The sequence below is a fragment of the Orycteropus afer genome, unplaced genomic scaffold (genome assembly GCF_000298275.1).
Source record: "Orycteropus afer afer isolate SDZICR_OR568_19922 unplaced genomic scaffold, OryAfe1.0 scaffold00049, whole genome shotgun sequence".
Lineage (NCBI taxonomy): Eukaryota > Metazoa > Chordata > Mammalia > Tubulidentata > Orycteropodidae > Orycteropus > Orycteropus afer.
This window is the reverse complement of record NW_006921636.1, coordinates 10,433,579-10,455,765: the sequence shown is the minus strand read 5'-3', so window position 1 is coordinate 10,455,765 and position 22,187 is coordinate 10,433,579. Positions and strand designations below refer to the sequence as shown.

Genomic DNA, 22,187 nt, shown 5'->3' with positions numbered 1-22,187 from the left:
TGCAGGCTCCTGGGAGAGCAGTGGGCATGTAAACACTTAAGCAGGAGCCTGTGGGTGGGTCCGATCTCCACGCCCTTTCATCCTGTGCAGAAGCCCTGGAGCTGGAGGCTACGTGGGGACAGATGCCACAGCCTTGGAGAGACAAGTCACATCCTGCGCTTCCTTCAACCTGTGCACACGTACCGAGTTGCCATGGTGATGCTGCAGCCCCCGAGATGCAATGGCTGCAGACAGCATGGGTGGTTCTAAGGCTCCAAGCCAAGGGTAGACGCTGTCTGGCCCTGAGGGCCGGGCGACTGGGTGGGCTAGATGGGGGAGGCAGAGAGGGAGCCCTCCTCCCAGCCGGCTGGTAATTGCCACTAAGTGAGGAGCTGTCATTAAACCCAACATGTGTGCACCCGAAGGTCCCCCCTGCTCTGCACCCTGTAATTACTGCACCAGACAGCAGCGCTTGCTCTCTGTGCCGGCGGGGGGTGGCAGGGGAGCCAGGAGGAAGCGCTCCTCCACCTGAGCAGCGGGGCTCTGGCAGGCAGGGGTGAGGAAGGCGACCTCTCCTTGCAGCCTCTCTCCAGCCATCCAGGGAGGACTCAAGTTTCCTTTACTCCTGGCCTCGGAGCTTGCAGATTCCAAGGAGCAGAGGTCCAGGAGCCAGATAAGGCACTGCTTCAAACAGGCCCTTGGGGTCACACCTCCATCTGCTGAAGTCTGCACTGAGAATCTGAACCCCAGGCGGATCTTGGTCCTAACTCCTCCCGGCACCGAGACTCTGAGGACCTAAGACTAGTCACAGCCCTCCTGGGCCTCCCTTTCCCTGTCTGTACAACTGGGAGCAGGTCTCACTTCTCTCTTAAGGAGTCTGCTACATCAAACCAAACCCAAACCCAACTTACTGTTGTGAGCTGATTCCAACTAGAATACTATGGGACACGGTAGTACTGCCCTGGAGGATTTCCAAGGCTGCAGCCTGCAACATCTGACCATTTGGTTAGCAGCTTTTGAACCACTGGGCCACCAAGGGAGCCAATTCTGCTAGAAGCGGGGTCAGCAAACTACTGGGTGCAGGCCAGAGCCCGTTTGTGTCAATCAGGCTTCCCTGAAACCAGTGCACCGGTGCAGGAGGCCTGGATTACGAGCGGCTGTTTCCACACCTGCCCTCGTTTCTGTGTTGTGTGTGACTGCTTTCATGTACAACGGCGGGGGTGAGGAGCTGTGACAGACACCACATGGCTCCCAAATGGAAAATGTTTACTATCTGACCCTTTGCATAAAGTTTTCCAACGGGTTTCTAAAGTGTTCAAGTTGCCCAGACTTACTGAATGAGCTCCAGTGGTACCACCTTGATCAGAACGATTTCCTAATAAGCCCCGTCCTGGTCGCCCAAGGACTCCCACTGCCCTCTTCTTCCAGGCCCCTTCTCAGCAGGTACCCGCCTGGATTTGGGTGAGCACCCCACTTCCCGGTGCAGCCGTGGTGCAATGGCGCCACCTGCTGTGAGTGCCTGAAATGCCGCCAGCCTACAGACGGGTCTAAAGGGCCAGGCTCTCCGGTCCCAAGGGAAAAAGCTCAGAGGAGCAGGCCAGGGCTCAGACCAGAGGCCATCAAAACTAGGATCTCACCCTTCCTCCCCACTCTAGACAGGGCTGCAGTGTCTAAGGTGGGCAAGGGGAAGGCCCAGGACTCAAAGGCCCACAAACCCATGTAGGAGGCAGCGTGGACCTGGAATATATGTGGATGCTGGAGGCTGACAAACCTGAACTTGCATCCCAGCTCTGCCACAATTTAGAAAGTCCTTTCTCTTTTCAAAGGAGCTCTGGTGGTGTAGTGCCTAAGGCATCTGACTGCTAACCAGAAGGTTGGTGGTTCAAACCCACCAGCCACTTCGCGGAAGGGAGACTGCACAATCTACTTCTGCAGAGATTTACTGCCTCGGAAACCCAAAGGGAGTTGCTATGAGCTGGAATTGACTCAATGGCAGTGAGTTTGGGTTTTTTTTTGGTTTTATCTTTTCTAAGATTTTGTGGTTGCTCAAGAGGACTTTAAAAATAAACTGCTACCGATATTGACTTACTTAATCTTCAGAATGACTATGTGGTAAGTATTAGCATCCCCAGGGATTTGACAGATGAAGAAACTGTGGCACAGAGAGGTTAAGTAACTTGTTTAAAGTCACACAGCTAGTAAGTGACAGGGTTGGGATTCAAATCCAGGCTGCAAAAACAGGGGAAAGTTCCCACCATGTTGTGCTCAGTAAACATTACTTCGACTCCTGCCTGCAGGTCTGGGGGTTCCCGAGGAGAGGGCAAAGGGGTTCAGACAGGAGCCTGAGATGCTGGAGGCCTGGGTTATGACCTGTGGCTTTCACACCTGCCTTCCCTGCCCCCCACACCTTCAGGCCAAGTGAGAATGGGTTTCAGGCAACTTGAGGTGGCCAGTGACGTGTAAGCCATTTATTTCCAAACTATAAATAAACCTGCTCTCCGAGCAGAGATGCTCTCCATGTGACAAGGCCCCAGCCTTCCATCTCCCTTCCCAAATGCTCTGCAGTCCAAATCCAGGGCCCTGGAGACCAGACAGCTGCTGGGCCTCCACATGACGACCTTGGCTCCTGGCACCCAGCACACTAGGTCCCTCCTCCACTGTGTCTGCAGCAGAGTACACCCAGCTTGGGCTGGGTCCTGGGCCATGAGTCTTGGGGCTCATTCTGTTTGGCCAAGCTCTGCAGGGAAGGGTAGGAGCCCTAGGCCCCTGATCTAGCTCCACGGCACGGCAACACATGGACCCCGAGGTTCAGCTGGGTAGCTCCACACCCCTGCCCCCCGCTCCACGTAGAACCACAGGGCCAGCTGAGCTGCTGCTGGTGTGAGCCGCAGCCTGGGTGTGAGGTGAGGGACACCCCGCTTCCAGGGCTCCCCTGGTTGGTCACTGCTGCCCCTGGGCCACAAAGTACTCTTCTTCCTCATTGTCCTCTTCGTCCTGCTGGCTGCCCCGGAGCAGCAGCTCCAGGTCGGGGCTGGACCCCAGCCCCTTCGAGGGTTTCGGGCCACCATCACCTTGAGAAGAGAGAGACCACTGTCAAGGACCAATCGTGTTCTCTTGCTTTGCCCTGATTCAAGGTTCCCACCCATCCACCCACCCACTCTCTGGAGACTCCGCCTTCCCACAGGAGACCAGGCGTGCTTCTTGAGCCTAGAGGAACAGCCAAGGCAGAGGCAGGTCAACTGCGAGAGCCACCAGGCCAGACTGCTCTGCAGGTAGCTAAAAGCTACCAGACTGGCTCCTCCTGGTATGGCACGAGCCAGGGCTGGGGTGAGAGGAAGTCCAAGGTGCTAGCAAACCAGACCTCGGAAAGGGACCGCAGTTACCTCTGGCATGAAGGGCCTTCATGGCCACGTGCAGGGATATTCCCGAGAGGCACAGGGCAAAGCCCAGCCAGTTCAGGAGGCTGATCTGATCGCCCAGCAAATGTGCCGCCAGCAGCAGAGTGCAGACTTCCTGGGGCAGAGAAGCAGGAAGTGAACGTCGTCACAGGAGAGCTGGCTCCCGGGCAAGGAGGGCAGGGGTGCTGGGCATACCCAGAGGACAGGCTAGACCTGCCATATGGCCAGGGTCCAGGAAGGGCAGGCTGGCCTCAGGGCAAAGGGAGGTTCCGAGAGCTGGGAGGACCTGGCCTGCCCGCATGGCTCTCCTGCCGGCTTTCCTCCATGTTACTGCGACGACAAAAATGGAGCTCTCTCAGCCTGCCAGCAGGCGAAGAGGCAAACGGGAACCAGGCTTGGGAGCTGGGGTCCGGCCTACAACCACCCCAGGGCGAGGGAGAACTGCCCTCTAGTCTTGATGGCTGTCTAGTCAACGAGAAAATCTCTCTAGGCCCTGAGCAGAGGGGTGAAGAGGTGATGCGGAGGGAAGGGCAGAAGTGAGGAGAGGGGAGGAGAGTGGGCAGGGAGGGAGGAGAAGGGGGGAGGCTTCTAGGTGGCAAAAAAGGCAAGATGAGCAAACAGATGGTGCTCACACTGATGATGTTACTACCTGCTGCTGTGCCCATGGCAGACATTGCTAATCAATCATGGATCTCTTTAATAATGAGTCTGGATGGGGACTTCTGAACCCACCATGGCTGGAAGCCACTCCTACATGATCAGAGCTGGCACTCAAGGAAATATGGAACTGGCTCCAAGGCTGAGTCCCAGCTCAGTCATTCTAAGCTGCGTATGGCTGGGGAGGCACAGCGCTTGGTGTGCTTTCCCCATCTGCGAAATGGGGACGATCATCCGCGCCCCACAGGCTGCTGTGATGATTGCAGGGAGCACGGATGTGAGCACAGCACTCCACACGGGGACTGGCACCAACCGGGCTTCAGTCCGTTATCCACTGAGCCCTGGGATGCAGGAGCTGGGACAGAAGCTGCCGTCTGAGAAACACCCCTAGGGGGCTCCCCTCTAAGACAGGACAGGGGTGGCCTCCAAGTCTGTACCTTAAAAATGCCAGCAATGGAGAGCGTGAGGCTGGAGGTCCTGGAGACCAGGAGGAACTCGGAGAAGCCCAGACCGAAGGCGAGGACCCCGCCGAGGAAGAGGCTCCCCAGCACCCGCAGAAGCAGCCCCGTGTCCTGGGAACGGAAGATCTTCTCCGACGTGGACAAATGGAGACCTGGAAGCAATGGGGAGACAGGTGGGACGCCAGGCCCCGGGTGCACCTGCCCAGTGGCCACCTGGCCCTACCCACTAACCAGAAGATGCCAGTGACCACTTCCTGAGTATCTGCTGACTGTGAGGCCTGAGATGGGAGGGAGGAGGGCGGGAGGGAGGAAGACAGTGATCCCACACAGATGGCCTGAGGTGGGGGTGGGTGGGGGGACGGAGGACACCAAGGACGCAGAGTAGGCTGCAGGAGAGCCCTGGGGCAACACATGGCAGCGACACTGCCGGGGAGTAAGGGGTGGGCAGGTGGAGCCCCGGGGCTCGCAGCACCCTATTCCACGGGGCACAGCCTCCTGTTCCTGGGGGAAGGTGGGCCAGGGAGGTGACTTCATGTGGCTTCTACTGTCATGACAACCAGTGGGCTGGAGAGAAGCAGGACAGCCCACCAAGGAGGCCTGCCTGGCCACTCGGGGGTCCTCAGTCCCAGGTTATCTATAAACCAGGGACAAAACTCCATCCCTGCCAGCCTCCTTAACTGGACCTCAGTTTCCCCACGGATAACATGAGGAGCTTGGGGTTGGATCAGTGTTTCTCAAACAGGCAATGGAATTTCATGAGTATTTCTCAAAAAGAAAAATACATACACATACAGGCATAACTCAGAGACATTGTGGGTTTGGTTCCAAACCACTGCAATAAAGCAAATATCGCACTAGAAAAGTCACATGACTTTCTGGTTTTCCAGTGCATACAACAGTTATGTTCACACTACACTGTAGTCTGTTAAGTGTGCAGCAGCATCGTGAGCAGCTCTGGTGGCGCAGTGGATAAGGCAGTCGACTGCTAACCAGAAGGTTCACAGTTCAAACCTGCCAGCTACTCCGCAGAAGTAAGATGGTGCGATCTACTTACATAAAGAGTTACTGCCTCAAAAACCCAATGGGGTTGTTATGAGTCAGAATCGATTCGACAGCAGTGGGTTTTTTTTTTTTCAGTATTATGAAAAAGTGTGACGTGAGAATTACCAATTTGTGACACAGAGACATGAAGTGAGTACATGCTGCTGTAAAAAATGGTGCTGATGGACTTATTCGACACAGGGTTGCCACAACCTTCAATTTGTAAAAAGTGCAGTGTTTGTGAAGTGCAATAAAACAAGGTATGCCTTTATGTACACACCCACACACACGTATATGAACATACGATAAAAGTCCTGGACTCTTGCTCTGGAAACATCCACCTACACACCCACACACCCACGATGCTGCTTAGACTTCCACAGGATTCATGGGCCCTCTGACACTGTCCATCAGAGAGAACGACTCCGGGGGTCCCTCCGACCAGCAGGGCGCCTATTCCCCAGTGTCTGAACAGCGTGTAAAGGTAAGCCCCAAGCCAGACACAGAGAGCCCCGTGGTGGTCCAAAGCCGGGAGAGAGCGGGGAGAATTTTGGAGGGAAGCACTAAAGAAATGCAAAGTGACAGCTCCCCCCAGGCACACAGTCACACAATGTAGGACACGATGTTTGGTGCTGGGCTCAGCAGTAATGCAAAGGCGTCGGCAAATTGAAGGGAATTCGGGGAAGAGCAACATAAGTAATGAAGGTGCTTGGGGGATTAATTTACCAGAAGAGATTAAAGGAGCTAAACCCATGCAGCTTTGCTGAGTGACGACTAGCTGGGGCTTCTGGACGAGGGTGTGCAGAGATGGGGAATGGTGTAAACACCCCAGAAGGGAGGGAGCATGCAGCGTGTGGTACAAGGGGGTATACTGAAGGAATGGGGAGAGATGTTTAAAGGGAAAAAATGAGGCTTCAGAAGAGAAGTTTCCTAGACAACGGGCCGAGGAATGATTTTCTTAGGGAGGCTCGAGACGCTTCACTGCTTGAAACGTAAATGGATATGGGACGGGCTTCTCTGTAATGACCCTGCGGACAGACAGAACTGAGCGGGAAGGATAGCAGACAGGGGATAAAGACTACAGCAGGCCCTGGGTTCCGAAAGCTGACTTACGACAACTCTAGCTTGTACCTGCCCTTTAATATCACATAAATTTTCCCTCACTTCAAAATGAGCTCTGGTGGTGTAGTGCTTAAAGCATTTGAATGCTAACCAGAAGGCTGGCAGTTCAAACCCACCATCTACTCTGCAGAAGGAAGATGGGGCAATCTACTTCCATGAAGATTTATGGCCTTGGAAACCCAGTGGGTGTCACTATGAGTAGGAATCGACGTGATGGCAGTGGGTTTGGCTTGGTTTTGAACTGACTAAACCCACCCCTAACTCACAACAACTTCTGCATCACCATCACCTCTGAAATCACTGGACAGGCTCTGAGCCTTTTTTTGCACTAAAGTAAGGCGAAATGGAAACCATCCGCACCTGGTCTGAACCCACAAATTCTGAAAGATACAGAACGGATCTCATTTGTTACCCGGGGACAGCCTATGATCCCAAAACATCCAAAGGGGGGAAGGGGGGGACTGAATCTCCCAGCCTGTGGCACCCAGTCGTGTCCCCCTCATATCGCCTCACCTCGTGAAGGTGGCCAGGAGTGGCTGGCCCACCCCCACCCCAGGCCCGCACCCTCAGCCAACCCCAAAGGGCCTGTCCTGCCCAGAACACAAGCTTGCTGTGAGATGACTTGAAAAGTCCGAACCTGTACTCGTTTCTCAGGTGCCTGTCCCCATCAGCCTGCCCAAATCCCATTCTTCCTCCACCACAGTGTCGGGGAAGCCTTTTGGGCTTGCCCTCCTCTTCCCCTTCATAAAGTAATTCACAACCCCGCTCCTTCCGAGAGGCAAGCGGAACTCTGCAGCCACGCTGCTGGACTGACCCATGTTCCAGCTCAGCTACAAGCAGGGGGCTGGCTAATTATCTTTACTTCTCTTGGTCTCAGTTTCTTTATCTGTAAAATGGGACAGTAACAGCACCGGCACCCAGGGTTTTTGTGAAGATGAAATGAGTTTATATGTTTAAAGCAACTCGAATACCCTACATAGCTTTAGGGATCTGTGAACATTTACTGTCGCCCGCTGCCTTTTGTCTACACTCTCTGTGGAGCGCGTATCACGCAGATCCTAGCCACTCTGTTCAAGTGTCTGCCAGCCCCCAGCTGTGCCTGCTGCCTGGTGCAGGGCCTACATCTCTGAGCTCTGGATCTCTGTAGCTGCCAGTGTCAGCTCCGACCAGGGACTGGGGATTGTGCTGCAGTGCCCGTGAGGTGGCTGCCCCAACGTACCTTCAAATACAGCAAAGAGAGGGAACAGTCCCAGGAACATGAGTGGCTGCAGATGGAACATGGTGTCAATGGGGTTCTGGAGCCCTGCAGGGTGGGGAGACGGGTGAACCGTCAGTGCTGGCCGGGCGACCCTCCACCCTGCCTGGGCCCGGGCCCGTGTCTGGCACGGGAGCCCACGCTTACCAAGCTCAGCCTTCTGCAGGAGCATCTGGGTAAGGGTCCAGCGAATGCCACCGATGAACGAGGCCCCCAGCACCAAGGCGAAGCCCTCCACGTTGAACTGCGTGGACTTGTAGGTGAACATGAAGAGCCCACCGGCGATGAGGACCACCACCAGCACCAGGGCTGCTCGCTGACAGGACAGGGAGAAGTTTTGCAACTCACTTGGGGGTCTCCAGGGCCTGGAGTTCATTGCACCCGGAGCCCGGGAGTCAGCAGTGTTCTTGGCTGTCCCTGGGGCAAGAAACCCTCTCATCCCAACTCCTGCCACCAGAGTCCTGGCCCAAGGATATTCAGCCACATGGACTCAACAGCTCCACCTACTGTTAAATACTGAAGTGCTTTCCTAAGACTGCCCCAGGTCCCCAAGTGGCTCACCCCCTGACCTGCACTTTGTCAACAGGGTGACCCCACAGTCCTGTTCCACCTCATCCCCATCCCTGAATTCTTTCTCCTCTGGCCCTACCCTGCCACGCCAGTTTCCAAACATCCTGAATCTCCCCCGTGTTCAGGTCCTTTCTCAGAGAAGGGAACTGTGGCCAACTGGGCTGGGCCAGTCTCTTCAGTCACACACAGTGACAAGCCACTGCTCAGAGTCCCTTTTTCACTCTTAGTCTCTGTGGGGGCAGGAGGGACAAGAGGGAAGCTGGGGCCTCACCAGCTCCTCCAGCTTGAAGATCAGAGAGAAGATCAAGATGAACAGGACGGCTGAGGACTTGGTCATTGTGTACCTGGAAGCGAAAGTTCCCCACAATGCACCAGAGCCCAGGGCTCTTGACCCCTCCTCCCGCCACCAAAGGTGCTCTCGGTGGAGCGGGGAGCAGGAGTCCCCCCGGTTTCCCTGAGGATGACAGGCTCTGCTCGGGGCAGCAGGGCAACCTGGATACAAAAGGGTGAGAGAACTCGCCTGAGTCTTGTGGGTTGATAAGTGCCTTTTTTTTTTTTTTTAGATAAGTGACCTTTAATCGGAAGAAATCTCTGGCTAAGAGGCATCTGACTGTTGTCATGGAGAGGGAGAGAGGGCTGCCAGCGAGGCCTGTTATTTACCTAACCCTCCACAGAGACCAGGCTCGGGAGGATCAGAGGAGAGGAGAGGAGAGTGGCAGGCATTTTGCTCTCTGAAGCACAAACCAGAGATAAGGAACAGCAAGCAGCAGCTGCAAATAGCACGCTGGCTTCTCTTCCCTGTGGCTTTCGCTGCCTTTCGGCCCCTGCTATGTCGGTAACCACCTTATCTGAGTCCTCTGCGACTTCTTGGAGTACTGCTGGTGCCACAGAGGAGCTGAGAGTGTGAAGGACTGGCCCCATGGGCGGCGTGCAGCACCCGGGTGGACAGACAGGCGCTGAGGGGGGTGGGCGTGGCCAGTACTCACAGGGAGACGGTGATGTACAGGAAGCTCCAGTTGGACAGGCCCACGTCAAGCGCCGTTGCCAGGGCTGCGGAGACAGGGCCCCCGCCGGACGGTGTGAGCTGGGGCAGCTCGGTCAGGGGGCGCCAGGAAGGCTGTGCCAGGTGTCAGAATGCTCCCTGCTCCCCACCTCTGCAGCCCTTCTCCAGAGCCCTCGGCCCTCCTCTGCGCCCAGCAACTAGGGTGTTAACTCCTGGCCACAACCCGGCAGGGGCTCTGCCCCAGCATTAAGGCTACAGCCCCTAGGGACTGTGCAGTGTTCTCACTAGCCCCCGTGGTGGGGGAGGGGTTATGAGCCGAGGCTGGTGGCCTCTGAGGTCCGTCCAGCCTGTCACCTCACTTCCCCCACTCCTCTCCCCAGCCCTGGGCTCAGTGCTGATGAACCTTCCGCTCCCTTTCTGCACACCGAGGTCTGCCCTTCCCAGGCCCGCCAGGTCCGCTCCTCCTTCAGGTCTTGGCTGGCAGCTCTGGGACTCCTGCCTGGCACCACCTGCCCCAGCCTGGGCGCGTTTCCCCTCCCCGCTGGGCCTCGAGGCCGAGTGCCTGGCTCAGGCTGTCTGCTGACGGGGGAGCTGACTCTGAGACTGCTGCCCCACGGGGACTTTCCTGCAGGGTGTGTGTATGGGGGGGAGATGGGGTACGGAGCAGGCCAACGTGGGGTACGCAGGGTAAGCAGAGATACGCGAGCGACCCAGCGTGGGAAGAGAAGGGGCAGCCGAGCCTCAAGGCCCAGGACTTCCTTGTGCTCTTGGTCTACGGTTTCCACTCCCAGCGCCTGGCACACACCTGTGGGGGCTACTCTTCGCAGGTAGTCGGTCCAGCTGAGCACCACGCGGGCCCTGTGGCTGGAGCAGTGCACCAACGCTCGGGACAGGGCGGAGAAGAGGAAGATCACGGCCAGGTGCAGCATCGTCATGAACAGGGGGAAGTGGAAGCCCTGCACGGGCCGAGCACAGGACCCCGCCCGGCTCAGGCAGCGGCGGCCCCACTGCGGGAGCCCTGGCCTGCGACGCGCTGCGGCGTGTGAGGGGCTGCCGCCCACCCGCAGCACGGTCACTTGCATGGAGGATGACTAGTCCCATTTCAGAGGGAGCAGAGGCAGACACAGGGCGCAAGCCCAGCTTGGGGTTGTCTCCACTTGGGCCACCTGTTCCAGCTCTTCCCCAGAGTCTACACCCAGGAACTAACCGTCACCCGCTGTTGGCTGTGTGGCAGTACTGTCACAACACAGACCACTTCTCTACCAGCCGGTAAAGAGCTGCTGCCGCCGGAGATGCCTCAGCTTGCCCGCCCAGCCCGCAGCAGCCCTCCCCAAGCTGGACATTTAGGGGAATGCCTGGCACGGCAGGCTTCGGGGGTCCTGGTCTGCCCATAGGCATGGCTGGCTTCCACGGGGGCCGGCTGGAGCCCAGACCGCAGAGTGGTTACATCTCCCGGCGCCAGCAGCCACCTCACCGTCCCCCGCACCGGCCAGGCCTCCAGTTACCTTCGTCAGCCATTTGTTGTAGAAGGTGATGCCGATGGAGAAGCAGTAGTAGAGAAGGACCAGCCCCAGGGTCAGCACTGCCTTCCACAGAAAAGCCACGTCGGGGGCCCACCGCCCCATCCGGGGACACCGCGCACCCGAGCTGGCTGGGTGGGCAGCACACAGCGCCAGGAGAGCTGGGCCCCGACTCTCAACAAGACCACCTCCTCGCCAGGGCAGTCCTCTTTGCCTCCATGATGGGGAATGACCAGCAGTGCCCCAGGCAGGGTCCTCACCTCTGGGGCAGGTGGCCTGATCCGCCCCCTTCCATGGTGAACTGGACGCAGAGCTCACAGGTCCCCAAGCTGATGCTGGAAACGAAAGGGCAGCTCTGATCACTTAGACAGACCACGCCTCTCACTCCTGGCTCCACAGAAGGGGCCGATCCCACAGGCACTCCTAGACATATGACGCTCTGAGCCATGTCCAATCATGTCCCCTCAAACCGTTCTCTATGAACTGCTCCAAAGTGACCTTTTACAAACACAAATCTGATCTTGTCAGGCCACTGCTGAACATTCTGGATGGCTTCCAGAGCTTTTCCGATGAAGACCAAACCCTCCCTTGTGGCTAACAAGGCCCCAAGTCAGCCCTGCCCGCCTCTCTAGTCTCAGCTGAGTGGCTCCCACGACCCTGGTCCCACTGGCCGCCTTCCACCTCTTCAAACACACCAGGCTCCTTCCTGCTCCCTGAGGCACTGAACGCCCTGCCCACCTGCATTCCCTTCCGGGTACACCCTACCTGTCTTCAGCTCAAGGGCTGCTTGACCCCCGATGAGTCCCACTGAGAAAACAGGTTACTTCCACGGCCCCTCTGTTTTTCCTTCATAACACGTGTGCCAAGTAACGTGTGGTTAACGTCTGTGTCCCCTGAGGGACCCCTGAGTCCAAACTCATGTGTACAGATCTGGCATACTGCAGTTCTCCATAACTGAGTTGTGATGACTCAGTGCCCACGGGGATACACCTCATGATTTTCAGGGGACTGGTCTGGTCTTTAAAGGGTTAAAGATGAACCAAGACCCCAATGTCTACCTTGCCCCAGCCCCTCACAAATGCTCCCACAGAGACGCCTGCCACGGGTCTTTGCCAACCACTCCCTGCTTCCCTTCAACCCAGCCAACCTCGGTGAGGGCCTGGCGGACCTGTCCGTGCTGGGGATGCCCAGCCCTACGTAACCACACGGGCTGCTTCATCTGAGTGCCCCCACCCCCTCACCCCCACCAGCTTCTCCTTTGAGACGCCACACCCTGCTGAAATGCCACCTCCTGAAGCCTTCTTAGAACCATCTGACAGGACACAGTCCCCAGCCTCCCCTCCCCCAGTCCTTTCTGGCTTGTACTCTGGATCGCGGATCGTGTGTTATCATTTTCCCTCCCCCAAGGCAAACGGGGAGCTGGCACAAGGCTGTCCAAAGGGCGCCCTAGGGCTGTGGTTCTCTGTAGAGGAGTCTTGGCTACCAGTGGGGGTACTCCGGGGGCACACTCTTGGTGTTTAGCAAGCAGGGACTGTGAGCGGGCAGTCCCACAGAACCAAGAGGGTTCTGCATCCCGTATGACTGACACTCATGTGGCTGAAAGGTGGGCTCATGAGGACCTTGACAGAGAGTCCAGCTCTCTTTACTTGCAAACACAAGGCCGTTTTTGCGTGTTTTACTGCAAACACAAATTTTCCAAGAGTGTGACTGCCAGGGACGCTGAGGGGAGACTAAACTGTTTTTGTCAGAACTGTACCAAGGACTCTCATTTTGGGAAAATCCTATTGACAGCAATGGTATTCACGGTACTTAAGCTGCCTGTCTTGGCTTATAGGTTTGTGGCTGTGGCTATTGCATTCCCAGCAATGCCCCTGATGGACCACGGGCTCCACCGACTGCCCTGTGACTTCTATTAGCACTGTGCTGAGGAACGTACATTTAAAAAAAAAAAAACCCAAACTCATTGCTGTCGAGTCAGATCCAACTCCTAGAGACCCCTCCTTGGGTTTCCGAGGCGGTATCACTATGGAAGCAGATTGCCCAACCTTCCTTCCAAGGAGTGGCTGGTGGGTTTGAACCACCAGCCTCCTGGTTAGCAGTCAAATGCCTAAGGCACTACACCACCAGAGCTCCTGAGGAACAAACATACTGAAGAACATTTATCAACTACTTTTCACTTATTTTCCTTCGTATGACAGTTAGGACATCACCAATCTTTTTTTTTTTTTTTTTTTTAATTATATATAAACCAAAAAACCAAACTCATTGCCATTGAGTCGGTTCAGACTCATAGCGACCCTAGGGCAGGGCAGAACTCCCTCAGAGGGTTTCCAAGGCTGTAAATCTCTGTGAAGGCAGACTGCCTCATCTTTCTCCTGGGGAGTGGCTGGTGGGTAAGTTTTTACTACACCATAAATTTCACTTTAGTATAAGGGAGATTGTAATAAAACACTTGCTATAAAGGGGTGGCTGAGGACCAGTGTGCTGTGTGAATGAAGGTGGCACAGTGGTGAAGCACTCGGCTGCTAACCAAAGGATCAGTGGTTCGAACCCACCACAGGAGAAAGATGTGGCAGTCCGCTCCCGTCAAGATTACAGCCTAGGAAACCCTGTGGGGCAGTTCTACTCTATCCCATGAGAGTTGCTATGAGCTGAAATCAACTCCATGGGAACAGGTGCTGTGTGACCTAATTCGGTTCTATTGTTTTAAACACTTTCTTTTAGCCAAGTCTCTCAAAGGCCTATCACAAACCCCAGAAGGATACCCAAGCCTTCACTTGGATGTCTGTTAGGTATGTCACAGAACTCCTGTCCCACACCCAGTCGACATCCAAATCGGTGTCTTCCTACTTCCCATCTCAGGGACGGCACCTACTTTCACTCAGAGGTGCAGGCCCAAACCTCGCTCTCTTCCTCGAGTCCTCCTTCCCTCAGCACACATGCAACCCATAGCCACCATCAGCTCACCTTCCAGACATGTCCCGGTTAATGGTCCACCACCACCACCCGCGCCAGCCTCCTCCCTCCACCAGTGTCCTAACAGGACTCTCTGCTTCTGCTTGTACGGCCCACGGCCAGACTCCTGCTCGTGCAGCTGGAGAACGGGGCCACGGCATCCAACCTCCGTCCAACAGACTCAAGGCCCCCGTGCTCGACACTTCTTCGCCCGGCCACTGGTGACATTCCGGGTCACATTATGCTTTGCTGCGGGAGCTGTCCTGTCCACGGTAGAGTGTCGGGCGGCTTTCCTGGCCTCCAGCTGCAGCAGCACACACCACCCGCCAGTGTTGCCAACCCAACAGGTCTCCAGACACTGCCGAGTGTCCTCCAGGGAGCAAAGCTGCTCCCGGCTGAGGACCACTGTTACACCCCACACGGGCATGCTGGCGCTCGGTTTTCTTCCGGCATTCTCCCCCTGTGGCTCCTACACATGTTCCAAGCCAGGCAGTCTGCTTGCCCTTCTGTGAACCAACTCCTGTTCCCACACTGCAATGTCCTCCCTCAGCTTTCTGCCTGGTCGAATCCTGCCCTTACTTCCAAGATCTAGGCCAGCACCGCCGCTTCCAGGAAGACTCCCGCGACTACCCCAGCCCACAGGGAGAACCGTCTCAGAGGTTAACAACGCTCATTATCTTACTGCCATTTGTTGTTGTTGTTGTTGTTATGTGCCGTCGAGTCGGCCCCGACTCATAGCGACCCCTCCTTGGGTTTCCGAGGCAGTATCACTACGGAAGTAGGATTGCCCAACCTTCCTTCCGAGGTAGTGGCTGGTGGGTTTGAACCGCCAGCCGTCTGGTTAGCAGGCAAGTGTCTTAGCCACTATGCTACCAGAGCTACTGCCATTTAGAAGGTCATATTCACCAACTCGAGACCAAATCTTGGCTACAAGGGCCCTTGGAAATCATCTAGCCAGTTACACACATGCATTTATTAAGCACCCCTCTATACCTAGCACTGAAGATACAGATAAAAGTGACAGGGTCCCCCAACGCCTATGTTTTAAGGACAACCAGGCTTAAAAGGGGTAAATGCTTTTTTCAAAGCTCACTTGCCCAGGAAAGAAAGGACATATTCTGCCTTATTTTCTCCACAGAGCAGCCCAGCTGAGAGCAGTACCTACATCAAGGGAGAGCAGGGAGGTGACGAGTTACCTCAGCACCCTGCTCCCCTTGGTCTCCCCAACTGTGACATGGACAGTGTAGCTGAGCACTTAAGAGCGTGTGTGTGCACACTGGAGTTAGAGAGATCCAGGTTCAAATCCTGGCTCCCCCACTTACTACTGTGTGGCCCTATGTCACAAAACCTCCAGTCCTCAGTTTCCCCAACTGTTAAGGGGCATAAAGCCATCTGCTTCCTGGGGAGGGGAGTCAGTGGCATCAGTACAGCACTTAACACTGGCTGATGGCAGGAGCTCAAGCCATTCCTGGCGCCTAAGGCATCTGACTGCTAACCATAAGGTTGGCGGTTCAAACCCAGCAGCCATTCCAGGAAAGAAAGACTGGGCTGTCTACTTCCATAAAGATTTACCTTCTCAGAAACCCAAAGGGGGTCTCGGTGAGTTTGCATTTTTTTTTTTTTTTGGTTTTCACAGTAAAACCTCCTCAGAGCCCCCTGCTCTGCTGCCTACAGTTGCCTCAGCCTCCACCCCCAGTTCAGCCTGTCCCAACGGCGCCACGGAGTTGCCATACCCTCCCCCCCACCCCCCGTTGCCCTTTCAAGGGCCCAGTCTCTGTCCTCATCAGTATCTTACGCTAATGATCACTTCCCCCTCCGAGAACAGTCTCTCAGATGCCACGACACCACACTCTCTTGGCTTTTGTTCTGCTTTTCTGGGCTATTTCTTGGTCTTCTTTGCTGGCTCCCTCTCCTCAACCCAGAGACTGTAAAGACAGAGCTGAACCAGCCTCTCAGCTCAGCTCCCCCCTCAGTAATCCCATCCTGCCCATCTGTGTGCTGATGATTTCTGCACCGTTTTCTGTACCGTTTATATCGGCTCTCCCCACTTCTGTGAGCTCCAGACTAGTACATCTGTCTAGTTCGTAACTCCGCTCCAGAGATCTAAAACTTAAGATGCCTCAGGCACATTTCTTGATGTTTCCTCATGCCTCCAACCTATTCTAAAGTCATTTAGTAAATCCTAGCAAACTGTATCTGGTTACTTAAGCGAAAAACCAAAAATCAAAGATGAAGTCAACCTTGACCACTCTTCCTCTCATTCCTCAAGTCACACCCCATCAGTTCCACCTCCAACAGAATTTATTTTTCCTATAGTGAAAATTTAATGGTCAAAGCAAAATAACAAATGAACAAAATATAAAATCCAAAGACCCAAACTCACTGCCATCAAGTCGCTTCCAATTCATAGCAACCCCCATTGAGTTTCCAAGGCTGTAAATATTTATGGAAGCAAACTACTTCATCTTTCTTCTACAGAGCGACTGGTGGGTTCGAACAACCGACCTTCTGGTTAACAGCCAAATGCCTTAACCATTACACTACCAGAGCTCCTAACAAAATAAAAAGCAGAATATGACTGCGTTTTTCTCTCTTCACTCAAGTTAATATGTATCTACCTTCTAGTTAGTGGTTTACTCTCCCTTCCATCAAAGAATATGTCTTGTTTTGTGAAACCCTTTTCTTGACTCCTTATAATAGTGGACTCATACGGTACTTGTCCTTTCGTGACTATTTTCACTCAGCATAATGTCCTCTAAGTTCATCCATGTTATGAGGTGTTTCAGGTACATCGTTGTTCTCTGACGTTAGGTAGTATTCCACTGTGTGTATGTACCACAGTTTGTGGATCCATTCCTCTGTTGATGGGATTACGTTGTTGCCATCTTTTTGCCATTGTGAATAGTGCTGTGATCCAAGGTAATTCTTGACCCATCTACTCTACTCTTACTGTCACAGTACAAGTCACAGTGATCTTCCACCTACTGACTTTAATGGTCTCCTTGCCTCCTTTCTGGCTACAGCCTGGAGTCCAGACAGCAGGTGTAACCAAAACAAGCCAGCCTAGTGGTGTGTCAGCATAGAACTGTGCTCCTGGGGTCGACACGGTGACTTCCCAAAAGCAGACAACCAGGCCTTTCTTCCAAAGAGCACCTGAGTGAACTTGAATGTCCAACCTTTCTGTTAACCATCTGCACCACCCAGAGGCTCTCAAGCAACTCAAAAAACTAAACCTGTTGCTGCTGAGTCAATTCCAACTCACAGCAACCCTAAAGGTTGGGTAGAACTGCCCCACAGCGTTTCCAAGGCTGTGAATCTTTAGGGAAGCAGACTGCAGCACCTTTCTCTCGTGAAGCGCTGGTGGCCTGGAGCCACACGTACGCTGGAACTGCAGACTTTTTGGTTAACAGCCAAGCACGTAACACTGCGCAACCAACGCAACTAAAAAAAAAAAAACCAAACTCACTGCCATCGAGTCGATTCCAACTGACAGCGACCCTCTCTGGGTTTCCAAGGTGATAAATAAATCTTTACGGAAGTAGATTGCCCAAGTAGTCCTTCTGCAGACTGGGTGGTGGGTTTAAACCGCCAACCTTCTGGTTAGCACTCAAATGCCTTAGGTACCACGCCACGAGAGCTCCTTAAAGCAGCTATAAAAACCAAATCAAACCCACTGCTATCAAGTCAATTCCAACTCATAGCGACCCCTAATGGGTTTCTGAGGTGGTAAATCTTTATGGAAGTAGATTGCCCCATCTTCCTTCCGTACAGCAGCTGGTGGGTTTGAACTGCCAAACTTCTTGTTAGCAGTCAGATGCCTCAGGCATTGTGCTACCAAAACCAAACAAAAACCAAACTCATTGCCACCTAGTCGATTCTGACTCATAGCGACCCCTTTTTCCGAGGCAGTAAATCTTTACTGAAGTAGACTGCCTAGTCTTCTATGGAGTAGCTGGTGGGTTTGAGCCCCCAACCTTCTAGTTAGCAGTCAAATGCCCTAGCTACTACACCACCAGAGCTCTTTAAAGCAACTATGAAAAAAACAAAACAAAACAAACTCACTCCTACTGAGTCGATTCCGACTCATAGCAACCCCTCCTTGGGTTTCTGAAGTGGTATCTCTATGGAAGTAGATTGCCCAGTCTTCCTTCTGCAGAGTGGCTGGGGGGTTTGAACCTCCAGCCTTTTGGTTAGCAGTCAATGTCTTACGCAGTATGCCATCAGAGGTCCTTTTATGCTACCAGAGCTCCTTAAAGCAACTATGAAAACAAACAAACAAACCAAACTCACTGCCATCAAGTCGTCAAGTCGATTTCGACTCATAGTCAACCCTCCTTGGGTTTCCGAGGTGGTAAACCTTTACAGAAGTAGATTGCCCCATCTTCCTTCTGTGGAGCGGCTGGTGGGTTTGAACTGCCAACCTTTTGGTTAGCAGATGCCTTAGGCGCTGTGCTACCAAACCCAAACAAAAACCAAACTTACTGCCACCTAGTCAATTCTGACTCATAGCTACCCTTTTGGGTTTCCGAGGCGGTAAATCTTTACAGAAGTAGATTGCACAGTCTTCCTTTCACAGAGTGGGTGGTGGGTTTGAACCGCAGACCTTTGTGTTAGCAGTCAGCATTAGGAACTGAGGTCACCACAGATGGTTTAAACACAGAAAATAGACCACGCCCTCATACTGCTAATCCCAACTCTTCACCAACCCACAACTCACACCACTTGGCCTCCTTGCCATTTCTGAAACAAGTCTGTTCCGTCTTTGCACTTCCTGTTCCCTCTGCCTCCACAGACCTTTGCAGGGCAGGGTACTTCGAGTTTTTTTGGGTCAATGCTCAAGGGTCCCCACCTCATCATCCTCGTGGCACTTCCCACCACCTTGTTTGCTCACGTGGGTACTGCCTGCGTTCCTTCCACTCCACCCCGCGAGACGCAGCCTCTCTGCGGGCAGGGCCGCGTTCGTCTGACTCTCAGCTGGGTCCAGAGCCGAGCTAGTCCCAGGCGCTCAGTAAATACTGGGTGAACTAGCGCCGGGCAGGCGACCCGCAGGAGGGCACTTACAGACCTCTGCATCTGTTCCCTCTGCAGACGGGGACACTGAGGCCCGGGAAGGGACAGGAGCTCGGGCGTGCCCCGCGCCGCCGCGCGCACAGCCCAGGCGGTACCCCACCTCCCGGCCCCAGATCTGCTCCTCCTGGGTCCCCAGAGCACTCCGGGAGGTCCGCCACACGCCCACTCACCTCCACCCAGGGAGCTCCGGGTCAGGTCCCTACTGCCGGAAGCGCGAGGACTACTGCCACCGCGGCAGAGAGGGGGCGACTTCCGGCGGAAGTCGCTGAAGGCAGAGAGAGGCGGAGTCGGCCCTCTGCTGCCGGCTGAGTTGTGAGTGCGGCGGGCTGGATGGTGTGGTCAATGCATAGGTCTCCGCAGGGACCCCCAGCCAGCGTAGTGTCCCTCTGCTGGGAACCCCTGGCGCCCAGCGCTGAGCACAGTCATGTGTTCTACTTGTTTGGTCTCTCCTGCTCTGGCCCCCTAGTGCCCTGCACACAGCGGGTATCCAAAAAACGTCCATCTGTTGAAGAACGAAGCACTTCCCTCCTGACCGGTCCAGTGCTGGTCAGCCACGGAACCACAAAGATAAACCTCTCATCGCGTCTCCTTCTGGGAGCTCAAGCCAGCTTTTGGGGGTGGTGATAAGTCAGGACTATTAAACTATACAGCTATGTCTTAAGACAATCTGTGAGAGGTAATAGTAAACCTTTAGGAAGCGTTTTCTATCTACCTGAATCATTTATTTCAATAGGTCGAGTAGAGGGAAAGCCTTCTAGACAGAGGCAATGGGAGAATCTTAAAGGAGGAAGTGAGAAGGTTCAAACCTAGCTTGGAGTCAGGGTTGTTTGTAACAAGAGAAAAACAACTATGGTTGGAAAAATCGCCAAGGGGCAGGTTGCAGTGGTCCCAAAATGCCAGCCTAGGGAGTTTCGACTTTATCCATCTTGCAGGATGGCGTGAAAGGGGCAGAGCTGTAGGGAGGTGACCTGTTAAGAGGCGGGGGCAGGCTGGGTTTGCATACTGAGGCGCAGTTTTGGGCTTTTCTCCTCCTCCTCCAGCCCCCTCCTGGCTCTAAGATTGGCTGCAAGGAAGTCAGCCGGGTGTCTGGTCCCTCTAAATAAGGCTCAAGGCCGGAGTGCAGGCAGAGCTTTATGCAAACTGCTGTGGCCGCCACTGCCAGCTGGCATTCCGCAGGCCTTGGTTCATTCAACACTCACCAGGCACCCACAAAGCATCCATCGCTGCTCAAGGTCTCGGCTGTGTTCAGTGCTCAAGGCCTGTGGTGAGTGTACTTTGTGCCTCTTGAGAGAGGAAAAGACATGGTGTCTATTTTCATCACCACCCTCATTCACTCCTCCCAGCTACCAAGGCCGGCTGAGGAGGCTTGGAGCAACAGCCTAAACACTAGCTGGAAGGCTGGGCACAGAGCACCGCGATCCACAGGGTAAAGAACGTGGCTATGTGTGAGGCACGTACTCACGCTGTTCCCTGGCAGGGATGAGTGGGAGGATGTGTTCATGGGGTGTACACCATGTCTTTTCCTGCTGTACTCCGAGGTACCCTGCTGTCCTCTCGTGTCTCTGCTGTGCTCGGCAGGCCTGAGCAGAAAACACTTTGTTCTGTGCAACAATCAGCATCCTTAACCAAAAGGGGTGTGTGTATGTGTGTGTGTGGTCGGGAGGGGGACCAGGAGCTGGAGAGGAGGGAAGGATTCTGGAAGGTGGCTAAGGGCCCGGTGGGAGCCCTCCAGTCTCCCTGACACTGAAATGGAGGCTTGTCAAGGTGACATCTCCACACTTGGGCAGGGAGCAAGTACAGAGAAACATGGTTCATGGGAATGGCAGTTTGTACATGAAAGAGTATTTATTGAAAACATGGTTACTGACAGGAAGCTCCTGGCTACTCTCAGGTTACAATCTTGGCTCACAACTGAAAGTTACTTTTTTCTTTTTTTCCCCCAATTTCATTTCCCCCCAAAACACTGAGTCCTAGGATAGGTAGATCTTATATAAATATATATACACGTCTGTATAAGTATGGCCTATAGTAAAGAAAATATATAGTACACTCTTCATTGGCTAGTACCTACCATGCTGGGCTACCAATACTGAATGCCACTGTGTTCACGTGTCCAAGGAGAGAGGCTATGTGTGTGGTTTACAAAGTGCTCCAGCACCAGGAAAGCCCCAATGGCCCAGCTGTGGCCTCCGCTGGCCCCTGCCAGCTCCCTGAAATCATGGCCAATGGCAGTAACCGAAGCGCTGGGGCAGGGAGGAAGGAGAGGGCAGCCGTCCTGGGGTCTGGCAGGCCAGAGGAAAGCAAGTGAGGGGCTATGGTTCAGGTCGGGTGGAGTGGGAATTTCTGCTGAGGAAGCGAAAGATGTAATGTGCGGAGGTGGGATCGAATGACCTCATCTGGGCTTTTCCCGCAGAGTTCCTTGAGACTAAGAGGGTGGGGCTTAGCCCAGAGACCTCTGACTTGCAGGATAAGCCTCTGAGAGCTTGTCAGGGGAATTTCCATCTGTCCTGCAAACTGCATGGGCAAGAGAGATCTGATGGCCCCAGAGAGTGGAGATGTTGGAGCCAGATCTTAGAAGCAGCAGCATCTTGGCACCGTGTGAGGCTGGAGTGAGCCCTAATGGAGAAGACAAAAGCAACAGGCCCAAGGCATCTCCCGAGCAAAGGCCAAGGCCAAGGCCTCTACTGAGATCTGAGACACAGGCATGGGTCACACAGAAGCAGTTGCTCCATGGCTCTCCATGTACCCAGCACACCTGTCTTCTGCAGGCTGCCTGCCCAGGCCAGGGCCTGCTCACCTGGGGGCCCAGCAGACCAGAGAGGAGGCTGGCTCAGGAAGAGAAGGTGAGTGGCTGTTGTCAAATCCAGCTCCAGAGGCAGTTTGTTGGGCTGGAAGGCAAGGACCTCTGTTCATTCCTCGTGGCCCAACCCCAGGCCTCACGGTGATGAGAGGGCAGAGTGCCTGCCTTCAGGACTCCTGGCTGACAGGGACCAAGAGGATGCTCTGGGTGGTCCGAGGTGGTCAGAGGCATGGCTGGCACTGACTGGCCACCGTGGTCTCTACAGATTCTGTACAAGCAAAAGACAAGGCACCAGACTGTGAGTCTCTCCTGGGCCCCAAATCCCTTCCTGGGCACTGCTGCCTCTGGCTGCAGGC

At 54.5% G+C, this 22,187-nt stretch overlaps 1 protein-coding gene across 1 annotated transcript; it reads right to left on the bottom strand.

Annotated features, from left to right (window-relative positions):
* Nucleotides 1-2,919: 2,919 nt before the first annotated feature.
* On the bottom strand, nucleotides 2,920-11,111 carry SLC35C2 (solute carrier family 35 member C2). Its single transcript, XM_007938353.2, has 9 exons — nucleotides 10,992-11,111; nucleotides 10,292-10,442; nucleotides 9,470-9,533; nucleotides 8,755-8,827; nucleotides 8,061-8,229; nucleotides 7,878-7,961; nucleotides 4,472-4,647; nucleotides 3,363-3,492; nucleotides 2,920-3,050 (listed from the first exon to the last, which is right to left on the bottom strand). Exons 1-9 carry the CDS (start codon nucleotides 11,109-11,111, stop codon nucleotides 2,920-2,922), a joined length of 1,098 nt encoding a protein of 365 aa, XP_007936544.1.
* Nucleotides 11,112-22,187: the final 11,076 nt, after the last annotated feature.